Here is a 13,752-nt window from a genome sequence, read left to right as displayed (position 1 = left end):
CTAGGGGAGGGGTGCACGTGACTTTGGACCATCGTTCAGCCAGGACTTGGTCAAAAGGTTTTTTTTCATACCATAATCTGTCCGTTGAAGTCCTCGGACTTGGAGTCGTGGCAGTCTTCTCTGAGCGGGGGTACGGTTTTGAATGTGACCACAGTTATTTTGTATGTGAGGGATGACACATTGGAGCACACAGCGGTCATTCAAATTCCAAGGGTCGCCGCAAGACCAGTTGCCCTTTAATTACCCCTGAGACGATATTTTAGACTGGACAGATTGACAGACTGGAGTGTCTGCACTCCCTGGCTACCTACTGGCTAAGGGTCATCATGGTATTTGGGGAGAAGAGCGTCAGTCATTCTGTCCGTGGCTCCAGGGCACTCCTCCCAGGCGCTGGTGAGGCCAGCCCATCTCGCCTCAAACAACCCATTGGGTTGGACACGCCAGGCATCTTCCTGGCCGCCCAATGGGAAAGCAGGCTTAAGGGGGGGAAGTAGGGATCAGCACCACTTGTTTGCTCGTGGAGCACTTTGGACTACTTAAGATGTAACTGAAATAGAAGACGCACACAAATACACACACCCTTTTAAGATGTGCCTGTGTACAGCGTTTATTTGTATTTTTTTATAGTTTCAAATCAATACTTAGCATACATACTTATTATCTGTTGTTACCCTTTATTAAAAGCTACACATAATTATTGATCTATTTAAGCTATCCTATCTGAGCTCAGTGATGATCTATATCCATAGTCCCGTCCAGACTGGATGCTGGTCATCATAGAGTCCTCACCATTGGGGAGGGGGGGGGCGTCCCTTCCTCCCCTCTAGCCCTCTCTTACTTCCCCTCTGGGCTCCCTGTTGCCCGGGGATACCCTGGGAGGAGTCGCTTCTAGGGGAGGGAGTTTCCACGTGTGTCTCTGCTGTGGCAGTGACTCAGTTATAGAGCGAGTGTGTGTGTGTGTGTGTGTGTTCGTGAGTGTGTGTGTGTGTGTGTCGCTTTAAGTCTCTGTGAGCCTCCGCAGCAGAATCCACTTTAAGATCAGTGAACATCGGCTCGCTCTCCGCTCGCTCTCTCTTCAAAGAGCTTTTAGATTAAAGCCGGGACCACAGAGGTAAGAGATGTTTTGCTGTCTGCCAGCGTACCTCCCAATCCCTTTGTTACTTTTGTTTGGTGGAATTAACTCGCAGACTGTGAAAGAATGGGGGGGAAGAAAAGTTGGCTTGTATTGTCCTTTGTCTGGATGCACAGGTGGAGGTGTGTGTGTGTGTGTGTGTGTGTGTGTGTGTGTGTGTGTGTGTGTGTGTGTGTGTGTGTGTGTGTGTGTGTGTGTGTGTGTGTGTGTGTGTGTGTGTGTGTGTGTGTGTGTGTGTGTGTGTGTGTGTGTGTTGGAAGACGGTCTCGGCGATGGGATATGTTTTGATGGATGTTTATGTGGCGGTTTCTGTGGGAGGCATGTCGGTCGAAGACCGCAGAGTTTAATGTTTATCACTGGGCCCGACACATACTCTCAGGAGGCTTGTTATCACCTGGCCTCACGGTGTGTTCACCGTCGTCAGCTTTTATGCCCGGTTCGCGTCAAGAGTGCCGACTCACCCCATGTCACTTACGTCGTGTTCTCGCACGTCGACTCGTTTTACGTGCCCGTTTTCACCCAAGGTGACACACCAGAGTGTAATTAAGCCTGATGAGTAAAAATGCAAGCCGAGTTGGCGTTTATGCCACGTTTGGTGTGGCCTGGAGAAAGTACTGTGCGCTCACTTAAACGGGGGCTCCAAGATCCACGTCGTCTGAGAAAGAGGGTCTTGAAATGTTTTGAGTGACCCGGCTCCAACCACTCTAGGATGGATGGTTTGGTGCACTGCTTTTTGTGTGTTTATAAATCATTCAAGAGACGCCATGTCATTTTTGGACAGGGGCCAGTTCCTGGACCTTCTAAATTTATAATGAAAAGGTCCAAAGGACGCTAACAAGCCCGTTGATGGATGCTTGCCGACCGGGGGGCCATAAAGTTAAAACTCTGCCACCACGCCGTACTATGGGGACTGCAGCCGGGGTGATTCATAGAGAAAACTCTCTCGTCCGCAGCATAGGAACACTCTGAATCTAGTATGACAGGAATCAGCTGGATATGCCATGCGCTAAGGCTCCCCCAACACGGTTTTAGGACACATCCCGGCGTGTTGTTCTGGCTGTTTATGTGTTCTGAAAGGCCCCCCCGGTGGGCCGTTGCCATGTCTTTGAGTTCAGGGCCCCTTTAAGTGGCCGTCCCCATGCGACAGGGAGCTGAGGAGATGGGCCTCCCGTGGGTTGTGTCTCTGACAGCAGGAAGGCGGTGCGATCGTGCTCTCTACAAAAACACATGACCGAACTCCTCCCGCCAAAATGCGTTCAGAGGACAGTCGAGCCCCTTTCCCTCCTCAAATTCGGATCACATTTCAAAGGAACACTGCTGCCACTGCTGCGGCTACAGCAGCTGTTCTTCCCAGTGTTGTATACTCTCTTCGATTTCTTTTTCTGCCACGTTTGTAGTGTAGCACCTTAATTTCCCCTAAGGCCACGCTGTCGTGGCAATAGGATGAGTCAACGGTTTCCATGGTTGATTCCTCCCGCCCATGATTTCCCCCTCTCACCCGGGGCGGACGTGTCCACTAAGCACTTCTTCATCTCCGAGGAAGCGCAGCAGAAGGGGTGAAAGGCCAGTGCAGCAGCGGCAGCATGCCATTTCACACTCGACGCTCTGATTCTCCGGGGGGACGGGGGGGGGTAAGCTCGTGGCTTCACACTGCTGTGTCAATACTTTCTCCCCCCCCCCCCCCTTTTGTTTCTCAAGTTTGCCTTCAAGGTCACGTGAGGTGAGAAAACCATTAAGGGTGTGCGCATGCAGGGTTTCCAGCTCCTCTTCCCATTCAGGAACCTAATTTTGAAGTGACTTCTCAGTCAATCAATACAGCCTCAAATCCAATCATAATTTCGATATGTCTTATTTTTATCGTCTTTTCTCTTTTGTCTTTTTGTCCTCTGGGAGTAGGCAATGGGCTCCACACTTCAGGCACAAGACGGATTTTGTATATACTCGACGGGCTGACCCATCGACCCACTACCCAACCCACTCACAAACACGCTCACACACTCGTACACACACGCGCTCAGACGCTCACAACCTCAACCTAAATGCCTCCAGACTAAACATGGAGGCTGGGTGGGAGGCAGGGCAGCGAGGGGAAGACCGGCGGGTCAAAGGGTTTGTAAAGGAGTGGTGCGTTGCTAGTCGTCCCTTGCCCTCCGCAGCAGATGGCCGGCGGGAGGAACCCTTTGAGTCGAGAGGGGGACCGAATAGGGGCTCAAGCCAGGGAGGGGCAATCTGGAAACCAAGCTCTTGGTGCATGTGTTTGAGCGTTTGTTTGTCCACTGAATGGGGGACTTGTTTTGTTGTTCACCCAAATCGCCACCACAATGCTCCCTGCTCAAGTCGCACTAGAAGGCAAACGTGTGTGTGTGTGTGTGTGTGTTTGTGTGTGTGTGTGTGTGTGTGTGTGTTCGTATAGCGCCACGCCTTGGGCCTTTCATACCGGAGGCCTTGTCTACCCTGAATAAAGTTAGTAAGAGAGTGTCTGTCACGGAGCTGGAAGAAAGTGGCCTTTGTGACAAGAATGACAACAACCTTTATGCCGACTCCTGCAGCGTAGTGCACAGCTGTTCTCTGCCTCACAGCTGGTTTGCTGTGTTAAAAGAGCTTTGTTTGGCTCATTCATGTGCAGTGACTTTAGACTTCCCTTTGGCCTTAATTAATTTTACACCGCCGGTTAATTTACCAAATTGTTTCGCGTCTTTCGCAAAGACAGGAAACTGTTTTGGGTGTTGGTGGTTGATAAATCAAAGCGCTTCTGGTTTTTGGCACAGCGAGGCACTCAGCAAGTCCTCTCACCACAATTAGCCAAGCTTAGGGATGGCCGTAGGTTCAAGTTCATGATCACTCTCTTAACTCGCTCTGTCGTAACATTGGACAGCGATAGTCCCATGACACTGCTTCAAGTTACCAGCTGTTTACTTCATGCTCATTTAGCAAAGCCTAATGGGGGATAGATAATTTCATTAGAACAGCGCAATATGTAATTGGCTCCTTGTCATATTTGATATGTCAGCGCTGACACAGAACTATCGCCTTTCTACTTTTGTACAGGGGTGTGTTATCATTCCCTTAGTCAAGCCTTCCAAGTTTCCGCCGTGGCATTTCCCCTCTCTCCCTGTACGTACTGTAGTTCATTCTGCTCAGCGAGAGAACACTCATTACCAGCGCTTGCGAGTCATGGTGCTTCCAAGCAAGAGAGATAAACTCTCTGTTAATGCCCTAGATCACTTAATCCCCAAGGTTATGGCTCTTGGCAGTGGGCTGCTCGCCGCCGTAACCCCACACAGGCTGTACGTGCGCACCCAGACTTGACGGTCATGAGCGCAGTGCGAAAGGTTTCCTGGAGAGTGAGCTTCAAGCGTGTGAGGGGTTGTGACACACACACACACACACACACACACACACACACACACACACACACACACACACACACACACACACACACACACACACACACACACACACACACACACACACACACACACACACACACACACACACACACACACTGTGAGGAGTCACGCTGATTCACAATTCCTGTCGATGTGGCGAAAGGAAGTGCCCCCCCCCCACAGTCTCTGACAAAGTTGGTGGTGTGGACCGTTGGAAGGGGGGAAAAAAAGAGGGGGAGCATCAGCTCCAACTTTCAAAAATAAACAGCAAGGGCAAACTGTAGCAGCCTTTGAAAAAATACTTTCCCAAACCGGATCAAACACGACGTCATCGTTTCTGTGCAGAGTTGGAAAAATGCAAGTAATGTGTAGTTTGCTGGGAAGGAAGGCCGGAGCGCTGAAGACTATGCGGGGGCAGGAGTGTGTGTCCTCAGTAGTCTCTGGGCAGGGCTAGCACTCAGACGCTGGCTTGGCTTCTGAGGACCCTGGTCACCTCAGCGTGTGTGGATACTAGGGAGGACTTTTTGCCCATGTGTGAAGGTAACATTTGATTTGTTAACTGCTGTTGATGAGGACGTGGTCTTAATTCAATGCTCGCTATCTGAGCTCCACCTTCTGAATGGACTTATTTTTAGATGAAATTTGATGAGTGAAGTCTGTTGGCTTCTGATTTGCTTAACTTGACTTCGCAGAATGAGGTGTTTATGTCGTGCTTAAATGTTGTCCCCATGATCGTAATGACCGGCTAAATGGAACAACTGTTCTGGGAAAACTGTGTAACCGTGGCACCGTTTCTTCTCCTTCTGTTTCTCCTTCAGATGAGTGTGACCCTGAATGAAAAAGTGTGTTTAGAGCAAGGGGAAACAGAGGATGCTGCCCACACGAAGGATACACTCTGACAAAAGTCTCTAAAACGGGTAAGTTAACTCCATCCACAGTGGGATTACTTTCTGCTTTTAAATCTGCTTTAAAATATGTATAGAAAATTAAGTGATGAAGCCACATAGCATACAACGCCTAAGTACTTTTGAAGGGTTTTTAGTGTTAACCCCAAGCTCTTATAGTAATCGCTGTAGAACAGGGGAAGCCACAGTGCTAACTGCCAGCGCGCTAGAGTCACATTTAGAGGAACATGGCGGGTCCCTGGGCCAACTTTTTTCATTACAACGTAATGAAACACGTGTCTTGGCATGGCTCCCCATCACTAATTCACTATAGGACGGTCTGGAAGTGATTTGACTTTTGTATCGTCACACGTAACAGCCATGGGAACCTGGGGCTCATTTGTCAAACTTTAAGGGAAACGTTGAAGGCGAAATTAGTCGAGTTTGGACCGTAACGGCTGAAGGTTAGAATTCTAATAAGCCTAGGCTTGCTGCAATCAAAATGTCAATGTAATAACTATTTGCTATTAATTAGTGTGGTACAAACAAACCAAAATAAATTGCATCTTATGTCCACCCTTCAGGTGGCAATGGGGAATTCTGAGAGCCAGTACAGCATCCAGGGGCCCAAAGGCACCAGCTTCTTCTTCCCCGTGAAACAAAAGCCCTACTCCCTGAAGTTCCCCTCCTCCAAAGAAGACGACCTGTCGCCCCACACGTGGTGGAAGAACGCCCCCCGCGGCTCGGGCTTCAAGGCCAGGTCTCTGGGCCGCGGCTGCCTGTCGCCGGCCAGGAGCCGCCCGCCTTACTCCAGCGGCCACTACGACTACATCTCCCAGGGGGCCAAGGGGAGCCCCCTCAGGGAGCCCCCCCAGTGGTGCGGCGCGCCGGGCAGGCGGGCCCCGGGTGGCTACCGGGACAACCCCTACGGCGCCGAGTTCAACGGGCACGCCGCCGGGGACGGCTGCGACGGCCTGGAGGAGCAGAGCAGCCCCCGGGTGGTGATCAAGAAGGACGGGAGCCTGAGGGTGGAGTTCACCAACACCCCCGGCAGCCCCCTCGTGGTGGAGGAGGCCGGGGGTCCGGTGCAGCTCCTCAAGTTCTCCCCCAACGTGGCCGCCGCCGCCGCCGCCGCCGCCGCTCCGGGACCGCCGGGCTCCCGAGGGGGTCCGCCCCCCGGCCCCGCCTCCTCGACGGCGAGGACCAGCAAGGGCAGTTCGCTGAGCTCGGACGGCTCCTGGTACGACTCCCCCTGGGGGCCGAGCGCGGAACTGTGCGCGGAGCAGGAGCCACCGTGTTCGGCCTCGAGGACCCTGATCCTCTCCCCCGGCCACGAGTCTCTGGACGAGCATGAGTCCTCTCCCATGTCCGTCCCAGAGCTGTACAGGGACCCCACTATGGCCGCCACCTTCCCCGCAACGGTGGAGCCGGCCTGCCTGTACCGGGAGCACAGCCTGTCCCACAAACCGTACCGTGCCTCGTTTGCGTCCGCTCTGGACGTCCCAGCGGAGGAGGAAGAGGAGGGGGAGGGGGAGGAGGAGGAGGAACGCCTGGAGGCCCGGCAGTACTCGTCTTACACCCTGCCCTGCCGCCGGCCCAAGGCCCACACACTGAGCGAGGACCTGGGCGGGTGCCAAGACCCGGAGCAGTACCAGGCCGGGCCGGAGTTTGGCTTCCAGAAGAAGGACTCCATCAAGAACCGCATCAGGCGCCTCAGCGACTGGACGGGCAGCCTCGCCCGCAAGAAGAAGTCCCAGGTTAGTCAGACGTCTGTTCTCCTCCTCCTGACTTGGAGCATTTCTCTCTCTCTCTCTCTCTCGCTCTCTCTCGCTCTCTCTCGCACTCTCTCGCTCTCTCTACAAACGAGACTTGGAGAGTCTCGTTGTCTCTTGATTGGCCGCCTAGAGGGGACACTTGACTGCATCATTTTGTGTGTCACAGCAGGGCGCTTGCAGAGAATCTCAAGGCCACAGTATATCAAATTGTATTCCTTTCTTTGAAGGGATAATTCCCTCCTCCATTACCCCTGGTTTAACATTTTGATGTTTATTTTTAAATGGTGAATCTTTTCCATGCCCCCTTACCTGATTGGGCATTCATTGTCGGCTTGTTTTGATGGAAAGGGAATCGATAAAGGCCCCAAGTGACCGTGTTCCCCGGTGAGGGTTTTGTTGTGGCCTTGCCTGGCACTGCCTGGTGTCTACCACAAGGTCCCCGTCCTCAGAACCACAACACCATCTGTCCCGCGCACCGGTCACTGTGGGGTGTCACGAAATGAAATTGGCACAGCTGCGGGTGTTGTTCATGTCTTTTTAAATGATCATTACTTGTCCTGAATAGAAAGGAGATGAGGTTAGGGACAAGGGGCCAGTGGATACATAGTAGGAGATATGGACAACATGATCAGATGCAGCAGAAGCCAAGGGCTGCGCTGTCAGTTTCACGATGAGTTTTTAACGGTGGGTCGATGCCTTCTTTGTAAGCATGCCGGTAGTTGTGTCAGATTGATGGGTGGAATTCTGTGTAATTAGACAATGGATGAAAGGGGATGCATTTGTGTCGTATGTGTGTGACTTAGTTAAATTGTCTGTATTCTCATAATTTCACTGTTGTTATTGTAAATTGTGGTTTGCATGGACTATAGTTAGTTGAAAAAAGGGGCTAAGTTAATTTTGTTGTACTTTAATAATGTTATTTACCTTTTATGCTTTATGCTACATTTATATTATTTATAAGTAGTTTTAGTTTAGTACAAACTGCAAGCTTGTGTATTATGTTCCAATGAACATTTCACTGCTGCCCTAAACAGGGATTATCTTTAAATTGTAATTTGGCAGAATGTGTAGCTTTAAAGTTCCTTTTATTTTTGCGAGTTCAAACAAAGCACTTCCGCATCAGTTAATTCACCTTTTTTAAATGCTTTATGTTGAGGCTATGCCCAGAGAATTGCCCAAAGCCTTTTCTAAAGCTCTGTTGGAGAGCAACTAATTCCTCATTGAAGATTAACTCTCCCTCCCCCCCGCCTCTTTGGACATTATTAAGGACTTATGGCTGTTTTGTATTGTTCTGGAGAGATGTGGTGGAGTCCTCTCGCCACCCTCCGTGAACTAATCTGCTAATAGGGATTTCTGCGTGTTCAGTTGGATTTTTTTGTGTGGTTTCGATTTTTTTGCATCAAAAACTCTGCTCTTTTGTGTGTGTGTGTGTGTGTGTGTGTGCCATGTCATCGTGTCTCAAAGTACAACAATCTGTGTCATGCATAAGGCTTTCACTTTACATTAGCAGTGCCCTCTTCCAAGTGTCACAGAAAAAAGCCCTGCTAATCTATGGCCATGTGTTGGTGCTTAACCGGTTCTGGGAGCAGCCTAGGACCAGCAGATTTAGCTCCTATGTTGTTAGCACTTGATGCCTGATTGGAAAGCAGAGAAAAGAGCTTTGTTTATTAGCAGCTCACCTTCAGAGAAAAAGAGGCGTTCATCTGCGACGATCATAAGAAAAGCACCAATCCTAAACCCGTAAATACGCAGTGATTCATAGTCAAAACCTAGGCCTCGGCAACAAACCGTCATTAGCCACAATCTATTTTTAGAGATAAATGCACCGTTTTGAGGGAATCATCAAAAGACCGTTTTCTTTTGGGGAATTTCCATGTGCGCCTGACATAGCCTAAATCAGGGCTGTCGCCTTTGGAAAGAGGCCTCGTTTTTATTTTTTCTCTTTCTCGCTTCCATAATCGTCCTTATGTCTGGATTCCCTCAGTGCCGGCCGGCCTAACCTCTCTGGTCGTATATCTCCTACTCCGGGCCCAGGTCCCACTGTCTCATCCGGTCGACCAGACCCAGGAGAAGCTCTGGCTCTTGCCCCCCTCCACCTGCACTGCAGGTCTTTTGTTGTCTAATGGGCTTAGAGGTCAGCGTGGGACCTCAGAGCCCAACAGCCGTGGCCTGCAGCTTGTTAAAAACATCTGGATGAGGACAAGAACAACGTCTTTTTTTAGGGAAAAGGAAAACTGACTTACCCAGGTCGGCGTCTCTCGTCTGCATTTTCCTGCTGCCACATTGATCTATAAATATGTACAAGAAGGGTATGAGTGTGCTATTTCTTCCAATCCTGGGGAATGAGGTCATTGGATACCAAAGGCAAAGTATCAGGGAAGGAGCAGAAAAAGAACCGACTCGTGTTTGAGATGAGGTGATTTAATGACGAGGAATGATAGTCATGAAGTAAGAAACAACCAACAAAAACAGACGGCGAAGGAATCAATTCCTCCCTTCATCTCGATGAAGGGAGTTCTTTTCAATTGTTGCCGGGGGAGAATCAATGCAGCAAGACCTCGTTAAAGAGAGGTTGTCTCTCATTAGCCGAAAGAGAACATGATTCCATCAAGTGGTCTTCTGGGGAACCGTCAAACCCCCTGCAGGCCTCAGATGACGTGAAATCAGCCGTGCCTCTGTGTTTTCTACACACTTGGGTCCAATCACCGGCAATTTGGCCCAATTTCTCAGTCCAACAGCCGTAGCAAGCAATACCAGCTTCTATTTTGCACTTTAAGTGGAGATGTGAGTAGTGTTGAGAAGTAAAAGGTGTACCTGATCCAAGTCCATATCGTTGTTGTACTACAGATATGTGTTCTCCTCAAATGCATTACCAATATCTACCGGCTAAGGTGCTCGAACCGCAAACAGGAAGTTCAAGGTTTAATCCCTGCTGTGCTAATTGTACCTATCCTTGAGCAACAGACACACTTCCTGCTCCTGAATGCAGGTCCTAAATGCAGATATCCAATCCCCTGTGTTCAGGGTAAGTTGCCTCTGAGGGAAGCGTCCTGAGCAATTATGTTGTTGGATATGGTTTCTTCAACAAAACATGTCACAATCTACATCCGTGAAAGCCGTTTTGATCTGAACCATGTCTGCGTGGGCTTTCCATTGCCGTTTGAATGAAATAAGGACATCTCCCCCCTTATAAACACGACAGACGTAAACATGCCGGGTGTTGATTGCCATGCCTGCTCTAGCTGCCATTATGGGATGTTTCTATATTGGTACTGGTAATGAAACCATACATTCCTCTTTATGCAGTATCAATGAAAGCTAATCCCGGGGCTAATAGGCAGTCTTTATGAAGTCGTAAACGGTCGAAAATGATGTCTTCCGCTTGCACCTTAAGCGGAAGACATCCCACGTTTTATGAAAGTGTTTACTGGGCGGGTATTCCGTCAGAAACACGGAAAGAGATAAAAGTATATGTATACTCTGTCGTGTCGCTCTCTGTCGTGGTTTCATCTTTATTCTCTTTTTACACTTGTTGCCTTTCATACCTTCTTTTTATTTCCTGTAGCCTGTGTACCAACCACTTCACACACACCTACTGTTCTACTTCCCGATCCATTGTTGTGGTTCTGCTCTGAAGCCTCTGTCTCCAGTGTGTCATTCTCCTCTCACCCTGTTCCCCTCTCCTCCCCACCCCCCCCCCCCCCCCTGACAGGAGCAGAGGCACAAGGCGCCCAGCGACGCCTTCGACAGCGGCGTGGACGGCCTCACCGCCGACACCAGCTCCCCCTCCCAGGTCTCCAGCCTGCCCTGGTTCCCGGGGGCCTCGGCGGCCTCCCGGGCCCAGTCCCAGGGGGCCCTCCACCAGGCCAGCGGCGACGCCGTCCGCCAGAACATCTACGAGAACTTCATGAGGGAGCTGGGGGAGACGGGGGGCGGCCGGCGGAGCGGGAGCGGCGGGGCGGGCGGGAGGAAGGACGAGTCCACGGGCACGGGGGAGGAGGAAGACGAGGAGGAGGAGGAGGAGGAGGAGGAGGAGGAGAGGAGCAGCAGCGAGTCGCCAGAGGGCTCGCTGGAGCAGCTGGACCTGCTGTTTGAGAAGGAGCAGGGGGTGGTGCGGCGCGCCGGGTGGCTCTCCTTCAAGCCTCTCCTCACCCTGCACAAGGACCGCAAGCTGGAGCTGGTGTCCCGCCGCAAGTGGAAGCAGTACTGGGTGACCCTGAAAGGTGAGCAGGCGGCATTCAGCCAATACCCCCTCCACTCTGAAGTAACACCAGGCAGGGTGGAGGAGCCTGCTTCACCTCTGGTTCCCAAAATCGTTGTCATAGTTACCGCGTAGTTTGCCTGAGGAAGGATATTCTCATAAAGTCAATATTACATTAAAGGAGAGCCTCTTATTGTATCAGGTTAAAAAGGCCTTTTGGGTCCTTGGCAATGATATAATATTTGCTGTTGCTAGAGCCTCTATCTGGCCTTGTTACCCTAAAATCTTAGAAGGAATTATGAGGTTGCATTACTGGCCGAAATAGATAAGCATGTGTTTGCGTGTGTGTTTGTGTGTTTGTGTGTGTGTGTGTGTGTGTTGGCGCTTTCAATCCAGGAGTGCTCATGCACCTATAGACGAGGACACATAACCCTACGCCCTCATTTGAAGCATTTACTGTCGAAAACATCTGAGATTTATCAGCCAACGAAGGCCAGCACTGACACCGCAAGGACATTCTCTTCATGTCCAGGATTCCAAGCGCCTGTTACGCTTAAGTGCCAGCACGGCACACAAACGCCTCATTCCTGCTGAACATAAGTTACTATTCAAAGCTCTTATGCAACACGCCAGGGTAATATTCCCTGGAAGCCGTTATGAGAAGATATGAACAAATCTCAGAGAACCCCAAACAAATCAAGTTTGGTGATCGACAGTTGCATACACATCCATCCTGCTGAAACAATAACCACAAACACACTAAAAAATAATAAAGGAAAACAAAATATCCGAGGAAAATAATTGTTCTACTACAACACGTTCCCTGACTTTCAGTTTGCGACTATGATTAAATGTGATCAAATGTAAGTTGATGTCTGGGACTAGCGAATGACCATGAGAACCTTGATCAATCCCGGACTTGAAATTAGGGAATTTCAGGGAGGTTTTTTTATTTTATTTTATTTTATTAAAGGATCCCCATTAGCTTATGCCATAGCAGTTTGCTAATCTTCCTGGGGTCCACATAAAATCCACATTACAAGTAATACTATTAAGTGTATTAAAATACAGTTCATACAAACACAACTATAATAACAGTATACATAATACATCACAAAAGTTCAGCAATTATTAATACAGTATAATAAATAACTAAAACAGTACAGTTTAATCTAGAATACTTGATAGTAATCCTAGACAACATGAATGAAAGCATACATTGTTCCTACAAAAAGCAGCGTCCATATAACCACTAAGAAAAGTGCACCTTTATTCTCCTTTAAAGGGCGACGGTTGGAGGCTTCCAAGAGTTGTCCATTGTCCCGCAAAACTTTACTCTTCAGATGCACCCCCCCCCCCCCCACCTGGTCTCTGACCCTCCCCCCTTTCCCCCTGTCACCCCAGGGTGCACGTTGCTGTTTTACGAGACCTACGGGAAGGGGTCCCCGGAGCAGGAGGGGTCCCCGCGCTACGCCCTGCTGGCGGAGGACAGCGTGGTGCAGGCAGTGCCCGAGCACCCCAAGAAGGAGAACGTCTTCTGCCTCAGCAACAGCTATGGAGACGTCTACCTCTTCCAGGTGAGACCCCACTGCCAAAGCTTCCCCTACCAAAGTCCCCCCCCCCCATCCGTTCGAGCCGCCCACTAATCCCTGTTGTATTTTCTAGTGCCAGCGTCTGGTCGTGTCATGCACAAGTGATGAACCCTTAGATTCCTGTGTGGACTTGAGCCCGGCTCTGTTTTAGTGTAGTGCGTGGTCCAAACCGCTCAAATGAAAAGCAGAAGCCTGGATGTTTCGGACATGACGTGTCGATGCACTTCTGCGGTCTGGCTTCGATAGGCCGTGCCTCCTACGGGCACGTCAGCCTTCTTTCACAGCGGTCGCTATCCTAATCCGTGTGGTCCTTTTTGTGAACCCCGTCAGACGACATGGTGCAAACAATTCAAACGGGCCTTGAAGGTCACAGCCATCTCATCTGATTGACTGCTTCTGTGAGGCAGCAATTAGAACGGTCCCAGGTTGGATGTTCACATCTCGATATAACAAAAAGAAGAGTGTGTTGACGTGATCTGGAATGCAGTTGGAAGAAAAGGAGTGGGGGAAGGGTGGATAGAAATCTCATCTTTTTCAGGAACACGGGCCCAGCTTGCGGCCTGTGAGTCATGAGGCCAGTGAGGGGAAGCATGGGGTGATGTCACAGGCTCTGTGTTCGGAACGTGAATCACAAGGGTGGAGGATGGAAACAGGAATGGATAGATAGAACTCAATTCGTGTTGGTATGTTTGGTTTATTGTCCGAGTGGACATGGTCCACTCGGACAATAAACCAAACATACCAACACGCAGCCAATCATGTTTACACCCTCAATAAAA

At 50.1% G+C, this 13,752-nt stretch overlaps 1 protein-coding gene across 1 annotated transcript in view; it reads left to right on the top strand.

Moving 5' to 3' along the window:
- The first annotated feature begins 879 nt into the window (after positions 1–879).
- Positions 880–13,752, top strand: part of tiam2a (TIAM Rac1 associated GEF 2a) — a 54,672-nt gene continuing 41,799 nt past the window's right edge. The window contains exons 1-5 of the mRNA XM_060052030.1: positions 880–1,111; positions 5,340–5,438; positions 5,990–7,162; positions 10,893–11,403; positions 12,786–12,958. Of these exons, the coding sequence (XP_059908013.1) occupies positions 5,996–7,162; positions 10,893–11,403; positions 12,786–12,958 (1,851 nt within the window). The 5' untranslated portion in view covers positions 880–1,111; positions 5,340–5,438; positions 5,990–5,995. The remainder of the gene's footprint in view (positions 1,112–5,339; positions 5,439–5,989; positions 7,163–10,892; positions 11,404–12,785; positions 12,959–13,752) is intronic.

The sequence above is a fragment of the Gadus macrocephalus genome, chromosome 5 (assembly GCF_031168955.1).
Source record: "Gadus macrocephalus chromosome 5, ASM3116895v1".
Classification (NCBI taxonomy): domain Eukaryota; kingdom Metazoa; phylum Chordata; class Actinopteri; order Gadiformes; family Gadidae; genus Gadus; species Gadus macrocephalus.
This window is presented reverse-complemented; position numbering and strand designations above follow the sequence as displayed.